This window comes from Ceratotherium simum, chromosome 21 (genome assembly GCF_057802395.1).
Source record: "Ceratotherium simum simum isolate JZ-2026a chromosome 21, ASM5780239v1, whole genome shotgun sequence".
In the NCBI taxonomy this organism is placed as follows: domain Eukaryota; kingdom Metazoa; phylum Chordata; class Mammalia; order Perissodactyla; family Rhinocerotidae; genus Ceratotherium; species Ceratotherium simum.
The window spans coordinates 24,527,406-24,546,070 of NC_141920.1; the positions used below are offsets into that span (position 1 = coordinate 24,527,406).

Sequence of the window (18,665 nt, forward strand, 5' to 3'; positions counted from 1 at the left end):
GTGACTCCTCTGGCCAACAACCTTTTAAGAATTCATTTATCTCTATCAGGGCTATAACTTAAAATCTTATCAGCTAACAGTGCCTGGCACATAACAGGGCTCAAAAATGTTAGTTCTCTTCTACTCACATTTTATCAGTTAGCACAGACAGCCATTTGTTGACATTGATCCAAGAATAAGAATGAGATAAAGAACAGGTGTTCAGAAAGCCAGGAAAAACATCCAGGACATAAGGGAAGGGATACCAGGGCAGAGGAAATGGAGCTGGATAGGAAAGAGGACCAAAATTTGAAGAGGGCAGGGGACAAAGAGAAATTTAAGTTTCATAACTTTGCCTAGGCTGAGCCTTGCCCAAACCATCTCCTGAACCACCCTTGGACAGGTAAGCCAAGAGTTGCCCATCCCTGATCCATGCGGTGATATGAAATGTTCTCAAGGAGGCTGTCCCCATCTACAGACACCAAACACAGCCTCTGAGGAAATGGGTCTGTAGAATCTGCTCTTAGCCTGAAGCATTGCTAAGCAAAAAGAATGCCCAGTGCTTCCCAAACTTGCCTACGCTTAAGAATCAGAATCTCCAGGGGAAGGGCTTGGGAATCCACATTTATAACAAGAACCCCAGTTGATTCTTATGATCAGGCAAATTAGGGAAGCTTTGGGGATTAAGACAGTGTTTCTCAAGGTGATGGAACAACTGCAACAGAAGCATCTGGGGAATTTATTAGACCAAGTGCAGATTCCCAGGCCTGACCCCAGAACCAGAGAATCAGAATAGCAAGAGGCTAGGGGCCTGGAGCTTGGAATATGCATACTTAAAAAAGGTTTCTAGGTGTGCCCTGCAGTTGGAGAACCATGGAAACTTAGCATGGTTGCTAAGAGTTATGGGCTCTAGAGTCATAATGCCCAGGTTTAAAGCCTTGTTTCACCATTCATCAACTATGGGACCTTAGGTAGATTACTTAGTGTTAATATATACCTCAGTTTACCTATTACCTAATAATAATACTATACACATATTACATAATACATGGGCCTTAGAATATAAACATACTAATTGTTATCTATTATAATCTAAAAGCCAGAATCCTCTGTCCCTTTCCTCTCCAGACTCCCACTGCATTTTCTTGGTATTTCTGCTACATCCTTCGGTACAGTCTGCCTTGTAACAGCGTTACTTATGTACACATCTGTCTCTCCTACTCAACTCTGGACTTCCAGAGGGCAGAGACCATATCTTTTTTAAATATTCAGACCCCCTCTGGGCTGTACATCACGTTCCGTTAGAGTTGGAAGGGACCTTAGAGATCGCCTAATCCGGTACCTCATTTTACATATGCGAAGACTGAGGGCAAATCATTTGCCCCTCGTCACATAGCCACGGTTTGAGCCCTGGTGCCGCCACCTACCAGCTATGCCATTTGAGCCCCAAACCCTTCATCTTAAAAATGGGCATAGTGATGTACACTTGCCTACTTGCTAAGCAAGTGCCTTACGAGTAAATACTGATAAGGAACTCTTTTACAACCTGAAGAGTATTGTTACTATTATTGCACAATATTGACTCTGGCTCCACATAATATTCATTGAATCATAGTGGTGAAGAGCAAGTTATCCAAGAATGCTAGAGTAATGGGGCCTGTTATTCACCTGTGAGGTTGGCATAGGGATAGAGTCAGTTATGTCATCCCATAAGATGGCCTTTGAAACTTTCATCAGTCAGGCCAGAGCCTACCACTTTCAGACTCCCCTTTCAGCTTTAATGACTTTTTTACCTTTTTCTCCAGCCTCTGATCCATTACTTTATCTTCTTCTTTTTTTTTTTGTGAGGAAGATGAGCCCTGTGCTAACATCTGCCAATCCTTCTCTTTTTTTGCCGAGGAAGACTGGCCCAGGGCTAACACCTGTGCCCATTTTCCTCCACTTTATATGGGACGCCGCCACAGCATGGCTTGCCAAGCGGTGCATCTGTGTGTGCCCGGGATCCGAACCAGCGAACCCCAGGCCGCCGCAGCAGAGCACGCGCACTTAACCCCTTGCGCCACCGGGCCGGCCCCAACTTTATCTTTTTTTTTTTTAAATAATTTTATTTATTTATTTTTCCCCCAAAGCCCCAGCAGATAGTTGTATGTCATAGCTGCACATCCCTCTAGTTGCTGCATGTGGGACGCGGCCCCAGCATGGCCGGAGAAGCAGTGCATCGGTGCGCGCCCGGGATCCGAACCCGGGCCGCCAGCAGCGGAGCGTGCGCACTTAACCGCCAAGCCACGAGGCCGGCCCCAACTTTATCTTCTTATTCATGGCCTAACCCCTCCCTCCTGACCCAGCCCAATTAGACCATTTACTAAGTGATCTGACCCATCTCCCTGGCCCTGGCCCTGGTGGATCAAGAGTTGAATGTTATCAGAGACCTCAGTTCTCATCCTCTTAGGTTCTTTGTTCTTGGACAAGAAGCTCTAGAAACCAGAAAACTCATCTATGATATCTTCTAAGCTCTTCCTCAGGGCTTCTTTCCCTGCCCACTGAGAAACCCAGGACTGACACCCTGTCCCCTCATGGCCTTACCATCATGGTTGGCATTTCCTAGCGTCCACGGCTCATCTGAGTCAAAGTGAGTGTCTCCTCCAATCCCTGGGCCAGGGAAGTAGGCATGGGCCAAGAATCCCCCTTCTCCATCAAATGGGGAGCTGTCGCCATGGAAGCCAGAAGCAAAGAAGATCATGATGTCTGCCTCCTTCCGGTCACTTTTGATCTCATGGTATGGCACCTCTTCAAAGGTCAGCGGGGTCACCTTCTGCCACACATCAAAAGCCTGGCGAATAGCTTTCCGTGTATCTAGCTCACCCACCTTCGGGGTGTAGTTGTGAATGCTGGTGAGAGAGGGGAGGATCATTAGGGAGGAACAGACAGAGAGGCAGAGACTAGCAGAGCTCAAGGGGACATCAGAGACCATATGGCCCAGTGATCTTCAAATTTGGAACCCTAGAAGGCTGCTGAGGTGCCCCAGGGGTTGAAGAAGAGGCTGGGTGGGCAAGGCTCTGGGTCCTCCCCCACCCCCCCACCTCAGTCAGAGTAGCTCTGGTTTAATCAGTGTTTTATATATATATATTTTTAAAGATTTTATTTATTTATTTTTTTCCCCCCAAAGCCCCAGTAGATAGTTGTATGTCATAGCTGCACATCTTCTAGTTGCTGTGTGTGGGATTCGGCCTCAGCATGGCCGGAGAAGCGGTGCCTCGGTGCACGCCCGGGATCCGAACCCGGGCCCCCAGCAGCGGAGCGCACGCACTTAACCGCTAAGCCACGGGGCCGGCCCATGTGTTTTATATTTGATCTCTGACAAAGTTTGTGTTGAGTACAAGATTCCCCTCCAATTTGTAGAAAAAAATTAAGTTGGTAGATAGCATTTTCTAAATTTTACGTTTTTCTCCCAGTACATAAAATACGTACGTTTATAAAAGTTACAAAAATATTTAAACAGTGGAGAGTTTAAGTGAAACATCCCTTTAAAAAAAGCCTTTGGTACCACCTACTACTGCTTGTCTACATAAAAGCTGGTATAGGGTGTTATCTGATTTAATCAGTTATAGATTTAGTTATTTAAGGTTACTATATCCATATTGCATGGGTCTCCACAAAACAGCATCACTACTTCTGGGTGCTCTGCCCCGTGAACACCTGGAGCAGTGATTATTCACCCATTCTATAGGTAAGGAAACTGAGGCCCAGAGAGGTTGGGTGATAGAAGTTAAGGTCAGAGTTGGGTTAGAAGTCAGTTCTTCTTTTTCTTGATCCACTCTACCTCTTCAGGAGACCCTAAGAGTCTATCCGGTTTCTAACCCAGATTCTTCTTAAGTTTCCTTCTCTTGTCAGATTTCTGAAAATATCCTGTTCTGGTCTCAACAGCTTGTCAGCGAGCGAGCCCTTGGTTCAACTCTAAGGATCCCTGTCTTAGATCCTACCCCAGAACCTAAGGGATCCACCTGAGATGGAATCAGAGCCTTGAGAGGTGCCAACCAGAGCCCACCTAAGCCTGCCCTATGCCTGGCCCTTGCCCCAGCCCCACTTCGAATTCTGATGTATGTCTGAGTCTGCTGTGATGGGCTCCATTATCCCTGTTCTTGGTCGCTGGTCTGACTTGAAGACGGATTCTGCTCTGCCCAGACAGTCGAGAAATGACTCTGGTGTGATCCAGTTCCCAGTCTTTATAGTCTTTAAGAAACAACTGGAACTCTGTGTTGGGAAGGTCAGGTGAAGTGGGGAAGGGATCCAGATCAGAGGAAGTGGGGTTTGGCAAGCAGTGATAGGGAGAATGAGTTCAGCCATGGTTTTTTATCACAGCTGAAAGTTACTGAACAATCCATACCCCACTTTCTGTAACTAAAAACTATAGGAATCTAAACAGAACACAACTAATGAGCCCCTAAAGGACCAAATACACCTGAAGTTGGAGATATAGCATCCTCTGGATGCCACAAGGAGGACACAGTCATAGGCTCTCAGCACCTGGCCTTGATGCCCACATACCTGGCCCTCACCCTGATCGCAGATCCACCTACAGTGTGAGCCTCAGAAACTCAGGCCAGCAAAACACAGAGTAAGGGTGGAGCCAAAGCCAAGGAGGAAGAGAGGGAGTCAAAGCACCTGTAGGTGATGTGTTTTTGCCTCCACTTCTGTCCAGTCAGGGCATAACGCTTGTGTCTCCTCCTACGGCTCAAGTGGGGGTGGTCAGGGACCCCACATCGGGGTTTCTTCATCCACCTGGGCAGAGAGAGGACACACATACACACATATACTGTGGTCACTCAACACCTAGGAAGGCACTGCAGAGTCCCCAGTCCCCGTCTGAATGGCAATGTGCATCCTCAACCTAGACTCTGGGACCCTGGCTCTGATGGGTTCACCGACAGGAACACGATCAACTGATTGATGGATTGATTCATTCATTCATTCACAATTCAATGTGAAGAAACATTGCTGCATATGAGACTGTGAGTCAGTAGACTACGGGCTTAGTAGTTCCAGCTCCACCACTAATCATAGGAGCCCTGGCAAGCGAATAAATCAATGTGAGCCTCAGTTTCCTCATCTGCAACATGGGAATTATAGTTCTCCCTGTTCTTAGGTTGTAGTGAGCCTCAAAGGAGGGAATGAATGTGAACATGCTCTGTAAACGGAATTAGATCACATCACTCCCTGGTTTAAAACCCTCCAGTGACTTCCCCAAACACCTAGAATAAAATCCAAACTCCTCACCGTGGCCCACAGGGCCCCACGTAATCTAGCCCCTGCCTATGCGTCCGCAACATCTTCCCCTCCTTCCCCTCATATACTCTGCTCCAGCCTCAGTGGCCTTCTTGCTGTGCCTTGAACATGCTAAGATTATTCCCACTTCAAGGTTTGCATTTGCTGTTCCCTCTGCTGGCAACGCTCTTCTTCTTCACGTGGTTTGTTCCCTTACTTCATTAAGGTCTCTGCTCAAGTGTCACCCTTTCTAGAGGACTTCCCTGTCCACTTTAAAATAGCCTCCTCCTCCCCATCCCACCACTATCCGTTTATCCTGATGAATTTTTCTTCATAGCATCTATCATTCCCTAAAATTATATATTTGCTTTCTTGTGTATTCTTTGTCTCTCCCACCAGATTCTAAGCTCCCTGAGGAGAGGAGCCTTGCCTGTATCCTCAATGCCAGCACAGTGCCTGACACAGAAGGTGTTCAATAGTGATTTGCTGGGCCGGCCCCGTGGCATAGTGGTTAAGTGCGCATGCTCCGCTGCTGGCGCCCCGGGTTCGGATCCCAGGCGCACACCGATGCACCGCTTGTCAGGCCATGCTGTGGCAGCGTCCCATATAAAGTAGAGGAAGATGGGCACAGATGTTAGCCCAGGGCCAGTCTTCCTCAGCAAAAAGAAGAGGATTGGCATGGATGTTAGCTCAGGGCTGATCTTCCTCACCAAAAAAACCCAACAAAACAGTGATTTGTTGAATGAATGAATGAATTAATGAATTAATAAGAACTATCCAATGGTAGAATGGCATAGCTTGGAAGGCAGCAAATTCCCTTCCACTACAGGCATACAAACTGTGGCGAAACAACTGTAGGATTTGGAACGTAATTCTCCGCAGCACTTATTACACTGTATTGTGCTTTTAAATTTATTAGTCTGTTGTCTCTAATAAATGGTAAATTCTTTGAGGACAGGAACTGTGTCATATTCATCATTGTCTCCCCAGAAGCAAGCCCAGTTCCTGGAACTAAGTAAATCCTGACAACTGTTTGTTACATTAGGGAACAGTAAGCTGGGGACATCACTGAGGATATATAAAAGGAGCCAGGGTAGAGATTTAAGACCATGGCTGATCAGGGCCCAGGCCATCCTTGGATTTTATGTTCCTGTGCTGGCCTAACGACCAACTCACTAAACTACAGCTTGAGATCGCTGGAAGGGAAACATCTGACCTCATTTGCAGTTGTTGAAAGCAGTTGCCATGGGCAGTATAGAGAAAAGGAAACAGATACTGTTTTAACCAAATATTAAAAGCCCCTTGAGGGACTTACCCAGGTCTTACTCATCTTTGTATGCTCCACATCGCCCAGTGTGTCCCATACTCAGAAATCAATAACAAAAGATGTAATAACAACAATACCATGCATTGGTATAAACATAATTTTCACAGTGTTCACTTTCTGTTTTAAAAAAATTTTTGATTCTCAAAACAACTCTGTGAGGTAACCAGAAATTATTTATCCCCATTTTATAGATGAGGGAAAAGATACACAGATTAACCAAGTAACTTGCAAAATATAGCAGTGAGGCGATACTAGAATTTAGTTGAATGAATTAATGAACTATTAATTCATGCAATTTAACAAACAAAGGCTGGGGATTTTCTTGTTTCTTTCGCTTTTCTTTTGTCTTTCCGTGCTTAGCACAGGTTGGGCTAGAGGAACTATATTTGTTGAATGAATGAATGAATGAGTGAATGAATAATGAGTGACATTTACCAAGGTAGGCACTCAAAAATAGTAGTTTAAATTGTGAATCTAGCTTTCTTTCACTGATAGTCCCTGGGAAGAGAACCAGGAGCCACTTCTGCTACAGCAAGGCTGAGCTAGACCCAGAAAGATCCCTAGGGAGGAAACAGGCCCAGAGAAAGGCAGCAACTGCCCAAGGTCACACAGCTGGAGCCAAAACTAAGGTCTCTAAATTCTACCCCCAACACCCTCCCCACTCAGGTCTGGAATTAAGTGTGAGCACTTTCTTCCCTCCCATGCTTCCAAAACAGCATTCTCTTGCCTTCCTACGCAGAGGTGGGGGCAGAACTGTGAGTGGGAAATGCCATCGTCTTCCCTCATGTCGTTCCCTCTGCCTCCTCCTCTTGCCTTCCACCTGCCACTCTCTGAACCCTGTCCAACAGGCCTGGGGCTTTCTGGAACAGAGTAAAACCCAAGGCCAGGTGGTGCCTCAGCAGTGACACCAGTGCTCCTGCTCTGGGATGCACTGCCGTGAGGCCTATACAAAGCCCTCAAAATAACCTCTGCTTTGAAAGGCAGTCGGGCGTTCTTTAACCAGCTCACTCGTGAGGCCACAGGGCCAAGGAGTCCACAGGACAGACAACATCATAGGATCAGTCAAATGTATTATCTCAGAATTTCACAATCTCACAGTCAGAGAATCCTAGGAATAGAAAATGTTTGGACAGAATTTTAGGATCAGAAAACCCCAGATTCACCACATTTTAAAAGCTTAGAATAATGGAATCTAGAATTTGAGAGTCATAATCCAACACTGCCCTTTGTAAATGAATAAGCTGAGGCCCAGAGAGATGATTCTCTCCAGCAGTGACTCACCCAAGGGACGGATTGATCCTGGATCCACAATTGGCTGGATTTCCTGTTCTTCACCCACCAACTTCCCCACATCCTCCCCCAGCCATGCTCTCCTTCCACCTGAGCTCTAGATCCCATCCCTCGCCACCTCCTTAGGAAACTCTCTCCAGCTCTTTACCATGCTTTCATGGTGGGAATGGCTTTTCTTAAACAACGTTAATAACTTTCATGGCTATTTCTTAAATTTAAGCATGCTCAGCTCTCTCTCATATTAAAACAAACAAAAATTCATCCCTCTCTAGCTACCATCTAGTCCTCCTTCCCTTCACTGTTAAGCTTCTTGAAAGTTTTCCCTACACTTGCCGTCTCTGCTTCTCACATCCCCTTCTCCCCACTGTAGTCTGACTTTGTCTCCACCATTCTGTGGAGGTTACAATGGCCTCTGTTACCACGCTCACACTTCCCAGTCTCCTGTTTGACCATTCTGCAGCAGTTGACCCTGTTGACCATTCCCCCCTTCACTGCCGTGATATCACAACCCCTGGCTTCCTCCACCCCTCTGCTGCTCTTTCTCAGCGTGCTTCGTGGGTTCCATCCCCAGCACTCTTCTCTTCCTCCTTTTTATACTCTCCTAAGTGATCTCTACCATCCTTGGGGGTTGGCTTATTTGTTATTACCTCCTAAGTATCTCCCTGAAACTCAGTGTTTCCTTCTGAGTTCTAATTGATGTAGCAAGATGTGTTTCACTAAATGGTGAGCCTCTGGAGGGCAGAGATCATAGGATCAAGCACAGTGACTGGCACATGTAGGCATTCAGCAAATGTTTGATAAATGTAAAAAGTGGAACAAGAGTTGCCAACTCATTATCATTCAAGAGTTCTCTGTATCAAGGGATATGTGTACATCTCAGGGAACGCCAGAGAGGTGATTCATAGAACCACAAGTTATTAGAGTCAGAGGAGATTTAAGACTATCTATAACCACACCCCTCATTGTGCTGATAAGGAAACTGAGGCCCAGAAGGGTTAAGAGACTTGTCCAAGGTCACATAGCAGAGCTTTGTTTATGGCAGAGCTCACATAGGAAAGAGTACATTGGGGTATTCCCTCCCAGGATGACACTGCAGGAGTAAAAGATAGGAAGGTAGGATAGGCATGGTATATACATGAGGCCATGACAAATGTGAACCCAAATGTAAGTCTGGAAAGTTCAAAGCACAATGTCCTATGCAAATCTTACTCGATTGTTGTCTGATCCAACACACCGGTGACTGGGATCCCGTAAAACTGCTGCATAGTGGAGACTGCTGACTGTAAGGCCTTCCCTGAGTGCAACGCAGATGCCCGTGAATCATAGGGAAGCAGATAGCCATATGACTTTAACCAGTTCTGAAAGACATGTGAAAGAAAAGGATGCATTATGCTGGAGAAGGCTCTGTTCTACCTGGGCAGAGATTTGCCCCTGAAACTAGGGATCGTTTTACCCAAGGGACTTATGGACTCATGCTCTGATTTCTTCCTCCTTCACTCCCTCCTGCAGACACTGTCAAATTATTCTCCAGAAAACACAGCTCTATTGGCTTACTCTTCTGCTATAAACCTTTCATTGGATCACTACTGGCTATAGAATAAAGATTAAATTTGCATTCAAGGCTTTCCAGTACCCTGCCTCTTTACTCATTTATACAGTGGTTTCCACTGACATGTGACTAGACATGCAAGAGCACAAGAACAGTTCATTCTCTGAAGTGTTGGCCTGTTAAAATCTTGTGCCACTCAGAAACCTACTGTGTCTATTTATTTATTTATTTATTTTCCCCAAAGCCCTAGTAGATAGTTGTATGTCATAGCTGCACATCCTTCTAGTTGCTGTATGTGGGATGCGGCCTCAGCATGGCCAGAGAAGTGGTGCATCGGTGCGTGCCCGGGATCTGAACCCGGGCCGCCAGCAGCGGAGCACGCGCACTTAACCACTAAGCCACGGGGCCGGCCCCCTACTGTGTCTAAAGTCACAGTCTGCTGAAGAATCATGTTGTAGGATATTTATCGGCATGAGATTATATACAATCTTTATTGCTAACCCCTCTAAAAAAGTAAGCCATTATAAATATAAAGAAAAATAAACAAAGCAGTGTATTATTTAAATATAAATACATAAATATATACATAGAAAAAAGCCTAGAAAGATACACATAAAAAATAATAGTATGGTTATGTAAGAGAATTCCTCATTTTTAGGAAATACACACTGAAGTATTTCGGCTTACATAAGGGAGCATGATGTCTGCAACTTTTTCTTAAACAGAGTCAGAAAAAAATATACATATATAAAGAGAGAGAGAAGAGAGAGAAAACAAATGTAGTAAAATGTTAAGAGTTGGGGAAGCCGGGTGAAGGTTATGCAGGAATTCTTTGTCCTATTCTTGAAAACTTTTCTGAAAAAGTGTGAAGTGATGTCAAAAAATTTTTTTAAATAAAAAAAGAATTAACCATGAATATCCTTTGTTATAGTACCATGGGGGGACTTCTTTTTTTGCACTTTTCTGTTTTCTAAGTTTTATGCATGGAGTCGTTAAAAAAAAAACAGGAGAAAAACTTTAAAAGGGCAAGAGAATCTGAAAGTAGCTTGGCTAAAGAAGCTCAAATAGTGAAACTGAAGGATAGCGAAGTAAAGATGATTAGTCCCACCGACAAGCATGAAGGGATGGGAACCTGAAGAAATCAAAGCACCAGGAAATATCTGTGGCATCAACTGGAAAATGAGGACAACATCCCTGTGTCTATTGAATCCATAAGCATTTACAGGAGCACGCCTATAAGCGGGTCTTTAAGCCAGAGAGAACCTGCCGCCCATCCTCAGAGGATTATCCTGAACACCAAGTGAGCTAATGAAGGAAGAAGAACTTAGGAAGCAGTATTATCCCTTCCTGTCTATAGTTTTTATTTCTTGTTTCTATATGAACAGTCTTATGGTGGATGTATCTGTTATTACAAGTCAAATCAAACCATTTTTGGAAGGAGGCAGGCCACAGACTATAAATAAGTTATTATTTATTTCACCCAAGGTGACCGTAACATCTTTACTGCCTTGTGATAAAATCCATCTGACTGATTAAAAACAAAATAGAATAATAAAGTTTAAAACATCCACAACAGAGCGACAACCTTACCTCTTTCATATTTGATATCTGAAACACGTTTTTCATTCAAAATTACAGCACAGGCTATCAACACTTCTTGCCCTTCCCCAAACATTGAATTTCTTTCATGCCTTCATATGTTTTTCCCTCTGCCTGGCCTACTTCTTGGTTTGGCAAAAGTCTTTCATTATTTTAAGGTTCAGCCCATAAATTACTACCTCTGGAAGACTTCCTTCATTCTCCAGCTTAAGTTATTTTCTCCCTCTTCTATGCTCCCTAAATCCCCTGTTATAGATAGTATAGATCTAATAATATTGGGCTCTAATCATTACTTTACATATCAGACTCTGAGCTCCTGAAGGGAAGGGTCCATGTTTTATTCATCTCTATATTCAGTGCTCAAGAAATGCCTGACACACAGTAGCAGTTCAATATGTCCGTTCAACAGACATTACTGTGCATTACTACATGTGAGGCACCGTGCAAGGCTCTGGGGATGCAAAGGAGCTCACAGACCACAAGTAAACCCACAGTGAAAATATAGCACTAAAAATCAGGTATGTACAGGGCTCTGTTGGAGAACAAGAGGAGTATCTTATCCACATGGGGGTGGGGCCCGGGAGAAAGGAGAACTCAGAGGAGTCTGTATCTTAAAGGATACAGTGTATGCAATTGCCTGGAGGTGTGGGGGAGCATGGCACAGTCTGAACAGTATTAACACGGCTAGAACTTTGCCGGGTTAGAGGGCTTGGGAGGGAGGAGGGAGTTGGAATGGAAGGAAGTGGAGAGAGATGATATATAATTATCTGTTCACAAAATGGGCAAATTACAGAGAATCACTTGTGACTTGACTGTGGCCCCGGATCAGCCAAAAAGCTCAAGTAAAACATCTGGAAATGGACACAACATGGCAACTGACAAGTCACCCATCCATTCACCTAGGTGTTCCAACTGCTATTCCCAGGTTAAGTTATGTCATCAAAGCATTAAGTCCCTGCACTGCATTCTCTCAGCCCCTCACAGCCAGAGTGTCACATTAGGTTCTCTTTCTTTATGGAAATTTCAATGAAGAATTGTCCGGCTGAATAAACAGGGTGGTATAGTATGAAAGAGGCACACAGTCCTGAGATCGAATCCTGTTCACCACTTGCCGGATGTGTGACTCTGGGCAAATTGAACTTCAGTTTCCTTATTTATAAAATGTAAATAGTAATTCCTCCTCCACAGGATTGTTGTTAAGAAGAAATGAACAAATGCACCTGACACATAGTAATCACTCAAAAGGTGTGTGTTATCCCTTCAGATGGTGTTTCTGTTATCTTTCGTAAAATCAAGGTGTAAAACATGGTATTTGACTCCTTCCCTGCCTTTTGAAATCTAGTCATCCCGCCCTCCCACATTCTGCTTGGAGCAAGGGCCAGTCCTTGTGGGTCCTATGGAGGGTAGTACGTCTGTCACGGTCAAGTCTACTTGCTATCAGATGACCTATGGACATGACCATCTCTCACACAGCACTGGGAGTACTGCATGTGGAGAAATGAGCTGACTTGAATTGCATACTCTTCATCCTGTCACTCAACTTTCCTAGGACCAATCACTTTCTATTAAGCTTTAGCCTAAGGAAAATATTTTCTCTACAGGAGATTCTGTATGCTTTCTGGCATCAGAATATGAACAGTGGGTAACCTAATGGTTTTTCCTTTTGGCCTTTCTGCCAGGAATCTTTCAGCCAAATTTACAGCTTAAGTGTTGAGCGTGGTGATGCTTGGAAGTAACTATTACTTTTTCTCTTTTTTCCGACCACCAAGTTATGTTTCTTCATTAAAAGTCTTACTTAAAAACATTGTTTCAGTCTGTAAACTACCTCAAGGCTTTCCAAAAAGAGATGTGGTCCAAATCTAAAATAAGTTCAATTCCCCCCTATCTGTGGACTCTATTGGTTCTCTAAAAATCCAACTAAGATGAATTATGGCATTTGGGAAATGGCTGGGGATCTTTGGACAAATACTAGTGACAAAACCCTTCAGCCAACTGAATATGTTTTGAGCACCTACCTCTAAGCTAGCATGGAATTTAAGAATCTTCCCCTCTGCTTCCCTCATTACTGCGTATGGTAGGAGAGAAGGAATAGGGCACTTTTAGCGTAAACTCACTCCAGGCTTCTAAGGCTTTGGGGAATTAAAAGTAGCTCTTCCTCAGTAAAGGGCTGCCAACCTGGCTTACCCAGCTCCTTTTCTGAGATGCTCAAGCAAGGAGCATCTCAGACCCAATCAGGATCCATTACGAAAGTCACAGAGTCTATCTCAGCAGCATCAGGAGTTAGGATCTAAGGACTCAGGTCCTAGGCAAATGTCTGGGTCAGGACCAAACATTGGAATGGATTAGCCCTCTCTGGGCTCTGTTTCCCTCCCACGTTCACTGGGGACAATCCTCAGAGCTCAGGGGCAGACCCCTAAGAGGGGAAATGGGAGGGGGAAGGAGTGGTCAAATGACAGCTCTGAGCCAGAGAACAGGGCATTGAGATTGGGCCTGTGTGTGTGCGTGTGTGTGCATGTGTGTGTGTGTATAAGAGGGTAGGAGGCTAAGGACTATGGTTTAGGGACCAGACAATTCCAACTTCTGCTGCTTAACCCTGTGTCTGCCACTCACTTGCTCTGTGACCCAGGCAATCCTCTGACTTCTCTGGCCAGAAGCCCCTGATGTTGGAGCAAGTCTTCCACACTCCAGTCATACCAATTCTAAAACATTCTCTGCCCTTTCACATTGCTTCCTATAAAGCCCATTCTCTCTATGTGTGTTAGCAAACATCCTTCAAGGTCTAACTGAAATGTCACCTCCTTTGGTAAACCTTCCTTAACTCTCCCTGGCAGAGCTGGTAGGTCCCCTCTTTCCTGCTGCAAGGCTTTACTTCTCCACCACTCTAAATGCAACTACCACGGCGTATCAGACCTCTTGGTTGATATGTCTGTTTTCTCCTCTAGATTGAGTTCCTGAGGAGCAGAGACTGTCATATTTAATTTTGTATCTGTTACAGTACTTAGCACAACAAATAATCACTGAATGAATGAATGAACAAATGAAGGTCTAGGAGACACTGGCTAGGTACCAAGGAAGGGATTTCATCTTGGGAAGGTTTAATGAGTAATACACATGAAAGCACCAAGCACAATTCTTGGTATCTACTAGAGGTTGAAAAAAACGTTTGCTGACATTCAATCTATTATGGTGTAACTTCTTTGCTTGATGAGGCAAAGGCTCCATCGTCCCATCTGAAAAAAGATAAAATCCACTAAAGGAAAAAAGGTCCATTCAGTTTTAAACAGAATGACCTAGATCTTTTTACACCTGGATCCATTAATCAATCACCAGCCTTGTCATAAGTCTAACTTTTACAGCTCAATTAACCAACTCTAAGATGTCTGTCACCCTTTAAGTGCTGAAAGAGGTGTAACCCCAGAGGAAAGTGAAAAAAATCTGAGTGCGAGCAGGGACCAAAATAGCTGGGCTGAACCAAAGATGTAGTGATCACAGACAGTATAGTATGATTGGTCTGCTGGCCAGAAGGTGGGATTTTGGTTCCTGAGAAGCCAAAGCAGAGACATTCAGTAGTGGCAGGCAAAGGAGAGAGCAGAGAAGAACAAGGAGAAAAAGTGTGGCCTGAAGAGGGAAGAGAGCGGCAGACAGCAGAGGCGATGGTGAGATTAGAAGTGACAAGGGAGGCGGCAAGAAGCAGATCAACTGGTGGTCCTGCCGGATGCTCTTGGAAAACAGAGGTGGCCAAGGGGGTGGTACAGAGAAAGATGGATCAATTAAAACAGTGTGGTCTCCAGGGGTATTCAGGAGCATCACACCTGGTTGGGTGTGAGCCCAAACCAGACTGTACAGACCTGGAGAAGGAGTGGGAAAATGATTAGGATCAGGTGTTTGGTCAGGAATGCAGTGGGCCTGAAGGTATCAGAAAGGCTGGAGGTGAAGTCTACAAAGAAGGAGCGGGCAGGATGATGTCAAGTTTAGAAGCATGGGCTAGAATGAGGAAGAAAGAAGAAAAGACCCTGCTCAAAGAGTTTGGGCAGCCAATGTCTTAATCTAGGGTGATGATGTAAGTAACAGGAACGAGGCATTGACCTCAACACACATGGGAGGTCCAAGTCCAGTTCCAGAGGTTGTATATGTAGAGAGACAGGGACAAACTAGAGCATGACTAAGGGACAGTGGCCAGGAGAGTAAGGTAACCCCTCATATGAACCATGTCCTATGAGGAAAGAGGAGGGATATTTAGGCTGGAGAAGGGAGGGCTGCAGGGGACATGACAGGCTTCAAATGGCTAGGGGTGAGGGACATTTATTCTGGTTGGCACAGAGGGCAAAACTAAGACCAGCACAGAAGATTACAGGACATATACCTTGACTCATTATAAGAAACAACTTTCTAACAGAGATGTTCTAATTATGGTAACAATGATAATAGCTACTATTATTAGAATGCTTACTATATACCTTGCATTGTGCCAGGCACTCTAGAATGCAACGACCCCACAAGGAAGGAATTATGATTCCCGATTTGCAGATGAGGAAACTGAGGTTCAGAGAGGTTAAGTAATCATCCAGAAACACAAAGCTAATGAGTGGCAGGATTCAAACCCAGATATATCTGAAACCAGGCATTCCACACTGTCAGGCTCCTGGACAGACATCCCTTTCCCCTCCCACAACTTCCTACACCTCACACTCCTAAAGAGCAATGTCTCTTCTCAGATCAGAGTGAGCTCAATACCCTTATGCTGTGATTTCCATTTCAGGGTATGGCACCACCACCCACCATTCAAACCAGAAGCCTCATGTGACCCTTGTCTCCCGCCTCTCCTTTGTAGATCACATCCAGTCTTTTACCAAAGAACTATTGGTTCTACCTCCTAAACATCAAATCTGTCTATTCATTCATTCGATAACTATTTATTGAGGACCTATCACTAGGCACCAGGCACTGTGTGCTAGGCTCTGGGATATAACAGCTAACAAAAACACTCCTGTTACTTTCTAGTTACAGTCCAGTGGAAGAACCATAAGTGCTATGAAAAATAAATGCTGTTAAAGTGGAAGAACAATAAGTGCTATGAAAAATAAAATGGGTTAAAGAGATAGAGAGTGATGGGACAACTATTTTACAGAGGATGGTCAGGGAAGGTCTCTCTGTGGAAGTGACATTTGAGCAAGAAACCCGAAGGAGGTGAGGGAGTCCAGGAAGAGGGAAGTTCCAGGAAGGGGGAACAGAAAGTACAGGCAGCATCCCTGAGGCACCTTCAAGGGCTTTCCATCAAGAGCTTTCAAGGGAAGGGGAAATGCGAGGTATTAGTTAAAGAGTACAAAGTTTCAGTTACACAGGATTAATAAGTCCTAGAGATCTATTGTACAGCATAGTACAGCCTATAGTTAACAATACTGTATTATATACTTTAAAAATGTGCTAAGGGGGCAGACCTTATGTTAACTGTTCTTAGTACAAAATAATAATAATAAATAAAGAGAATAGGAGGAAACTTTTGGAGGGGATAGATTTGTTTCTGGCATAGATTGTGGTGGTGGTTTCACAGGTGTATACTTATCTCCAAACTCATTAAATTATATATATTAAATATATACAGCTTTTTGTATGTCAATTATACCTCAATAAAGTGGTTTTAAAAAAACAAAGAGCCTTTGTGACTTGGTCCCTGACTACCTCTGCAGGCTCTTTTATGTTCTGCATTCCAGTGTGTTCTAGTTCTATCAGACCCTTACATACATTGCTCCTTCTATCAAGATCACATTCCTCTCTCTTTCTCTGGGTAAGTCTTCCTTGACCCCTTAACTCAGGAGTTCCTCCTACATCCCTTGTCAGCACCTGTTCTCCCTATCGCAATTCTTATCACGCAGTGTTGTAATCACATGTTGAATTACTTGTCTCCTCTTCTTGACTATACAATGCCTGAGGGCACGGCCCATAGTCTGTCTTCTTCACCATTGCACCCCAGCACCTAGTACAAGGCCTGGCATAGATACATATTTATGGAATGAAAATGAGTTGATGTGTTCAGAGAGAGGGCGAGTGACTGCTGGTCAGAACTTGCTATAGAACAGGATTGAGAAACCTTGGCACTATTGACATTTTGGGCCCTATAATTCTTTGTTGTAGGGAGGCTGTCCCATGCACTGTAGGATGTTTAGCAGCATCCCTGGCTTCTACAACTAGTTGCCAGTAGCACCACCCCCTCAGTTGTGACAACTAGAAATGTCTTCAGACATCGCTGAAAGTTCCCCTGAGGGTAGGCAAAACTGTCCCATATTGAGAACCACTACTATAAAGGGATTCCCATATAGGGCTGCCTTGAATATTCTTTAAGAGTCCTTTCAGGCCAACATTTTATGTTTTAGGGAAAGCACTGGGCGTTCAGTCAACAGCCTCCTAAGATGAAGCTCAGAATGAGAGCTGGTTTCCTTATCTGGGCAGGTGGACATGAATGGGCTTCATGTGGGGTGTGCTGAGCGATGAGAAGAGAGGCAGCTTGAGAGGACGTTGAGGGTCACGGTTAAGAGTGTATGCTCTGGAGACAAACCATGCTGGGTTCAAATCCTAATTCTTCCATTTACTTGTTACACGACCTTAGACAAATTATTCAACCTCTCTATTGCTTACTTCCTTCATCTGCATCATGTCATTAGCATGTGCCTCATGGAGTGGTTGTGAAGGTTCAATAACATAATATGTGGTATTAAGTACTCAGTAAGAGATAGCAATAATAATGACTATTATTCTCCTGATGGGTGAGTAACGACTCTAAACACCTTACTGAACTGTAGCCCCAAACACTAAGGCTGTGTTTCTCAGTGTGTAGTCCTTGTGCATCATGGACTGTCAGCATCTCATCATCCAAGGAGCTTGTTAAAAGTGCATATTCACAAACCCAAACTTAGACCCACTAAATCAGACTCTCTGAGGTTGGGAACTGGGAATATGCATTTTTAAAAATGAGCACCTAAGGTGATTCAGTTGCCTACTAAAGTTTGAGAACCATGGAGTAAGGACAGTTGGGAGTGATGACCCTGTGCCATGAAGAAATGGGCATGTTATGTTCAGTATCACCTCTAATTTACTAAGACAGGAAGTATGCTACCCATTTAGAAAAGTTGTCTATTAAAATTGGCTCAATAGCCAGCCCCTGCTCTCTGTGCCTCAGCTCTGCTCTCCTCTCTGGGTCCTTCACCTGCCTATCTCCTTGGCCAGTCCTAACTTCAGCAAACAGTCCATCAGTACCTTCAACCCCAATATTGAGATTCCATTGTGTCGTTTTGTACTGGCATCAAGAGTGGCCTAAGATCATCCTTCCCTTTCCATTACCATGTTAGTTCAGTCCTTACAACTGGGTTTTTGCCTCCGTTTCCCTGTTTGGCACTCAGGTCCTAAGCTAAGATTGCTATGACCCTAATCTGTTTCTCAAGGTCTCAGATTCCCTGTGTGGTTCTCAGTCTCCTCCACAGAGTGAGACTCTAGTCCCTATATACCTGGGAGCTGGGTGGAGTCCTATCTGAAAAGACAGATCACTGGAGACCAAGATGCCACCACATGCCAAATACTAACTAACTTTGCTCTTTCCAGCTGAGTGTCCTTGGGCAAATGACCTAACTTCTTTAAGCATCATTTTTTCATCTGTTAAATAGAGAA

At 44.4% G+C, this 18,665-nt stretch overlaps 1 protein-coding gene across 1 annotated transcript in view; it reads right to left on the reverse strand.

Annotated features, from left to right (window-relative positions):
• Window positions 1-18,665, reverse strand: part of MMP24 (matrix metallopeptidase 24) — a 43,949-nt gene that overhangs the window by 15,739 nt on the left and 9,545 nt on the right. Inside the window, 3 exon segments of the mRNA XM_087445355.1 lie at window positions 2,563-2,867; window positions 4,642-4,758; window positions 9,068-9,216. Coding sequence (XP_087301481.1) covers window positions 2,563-2,867; window positions 4,642-4,758; window positions 9,068-9,216 — 571 coding nt within the window.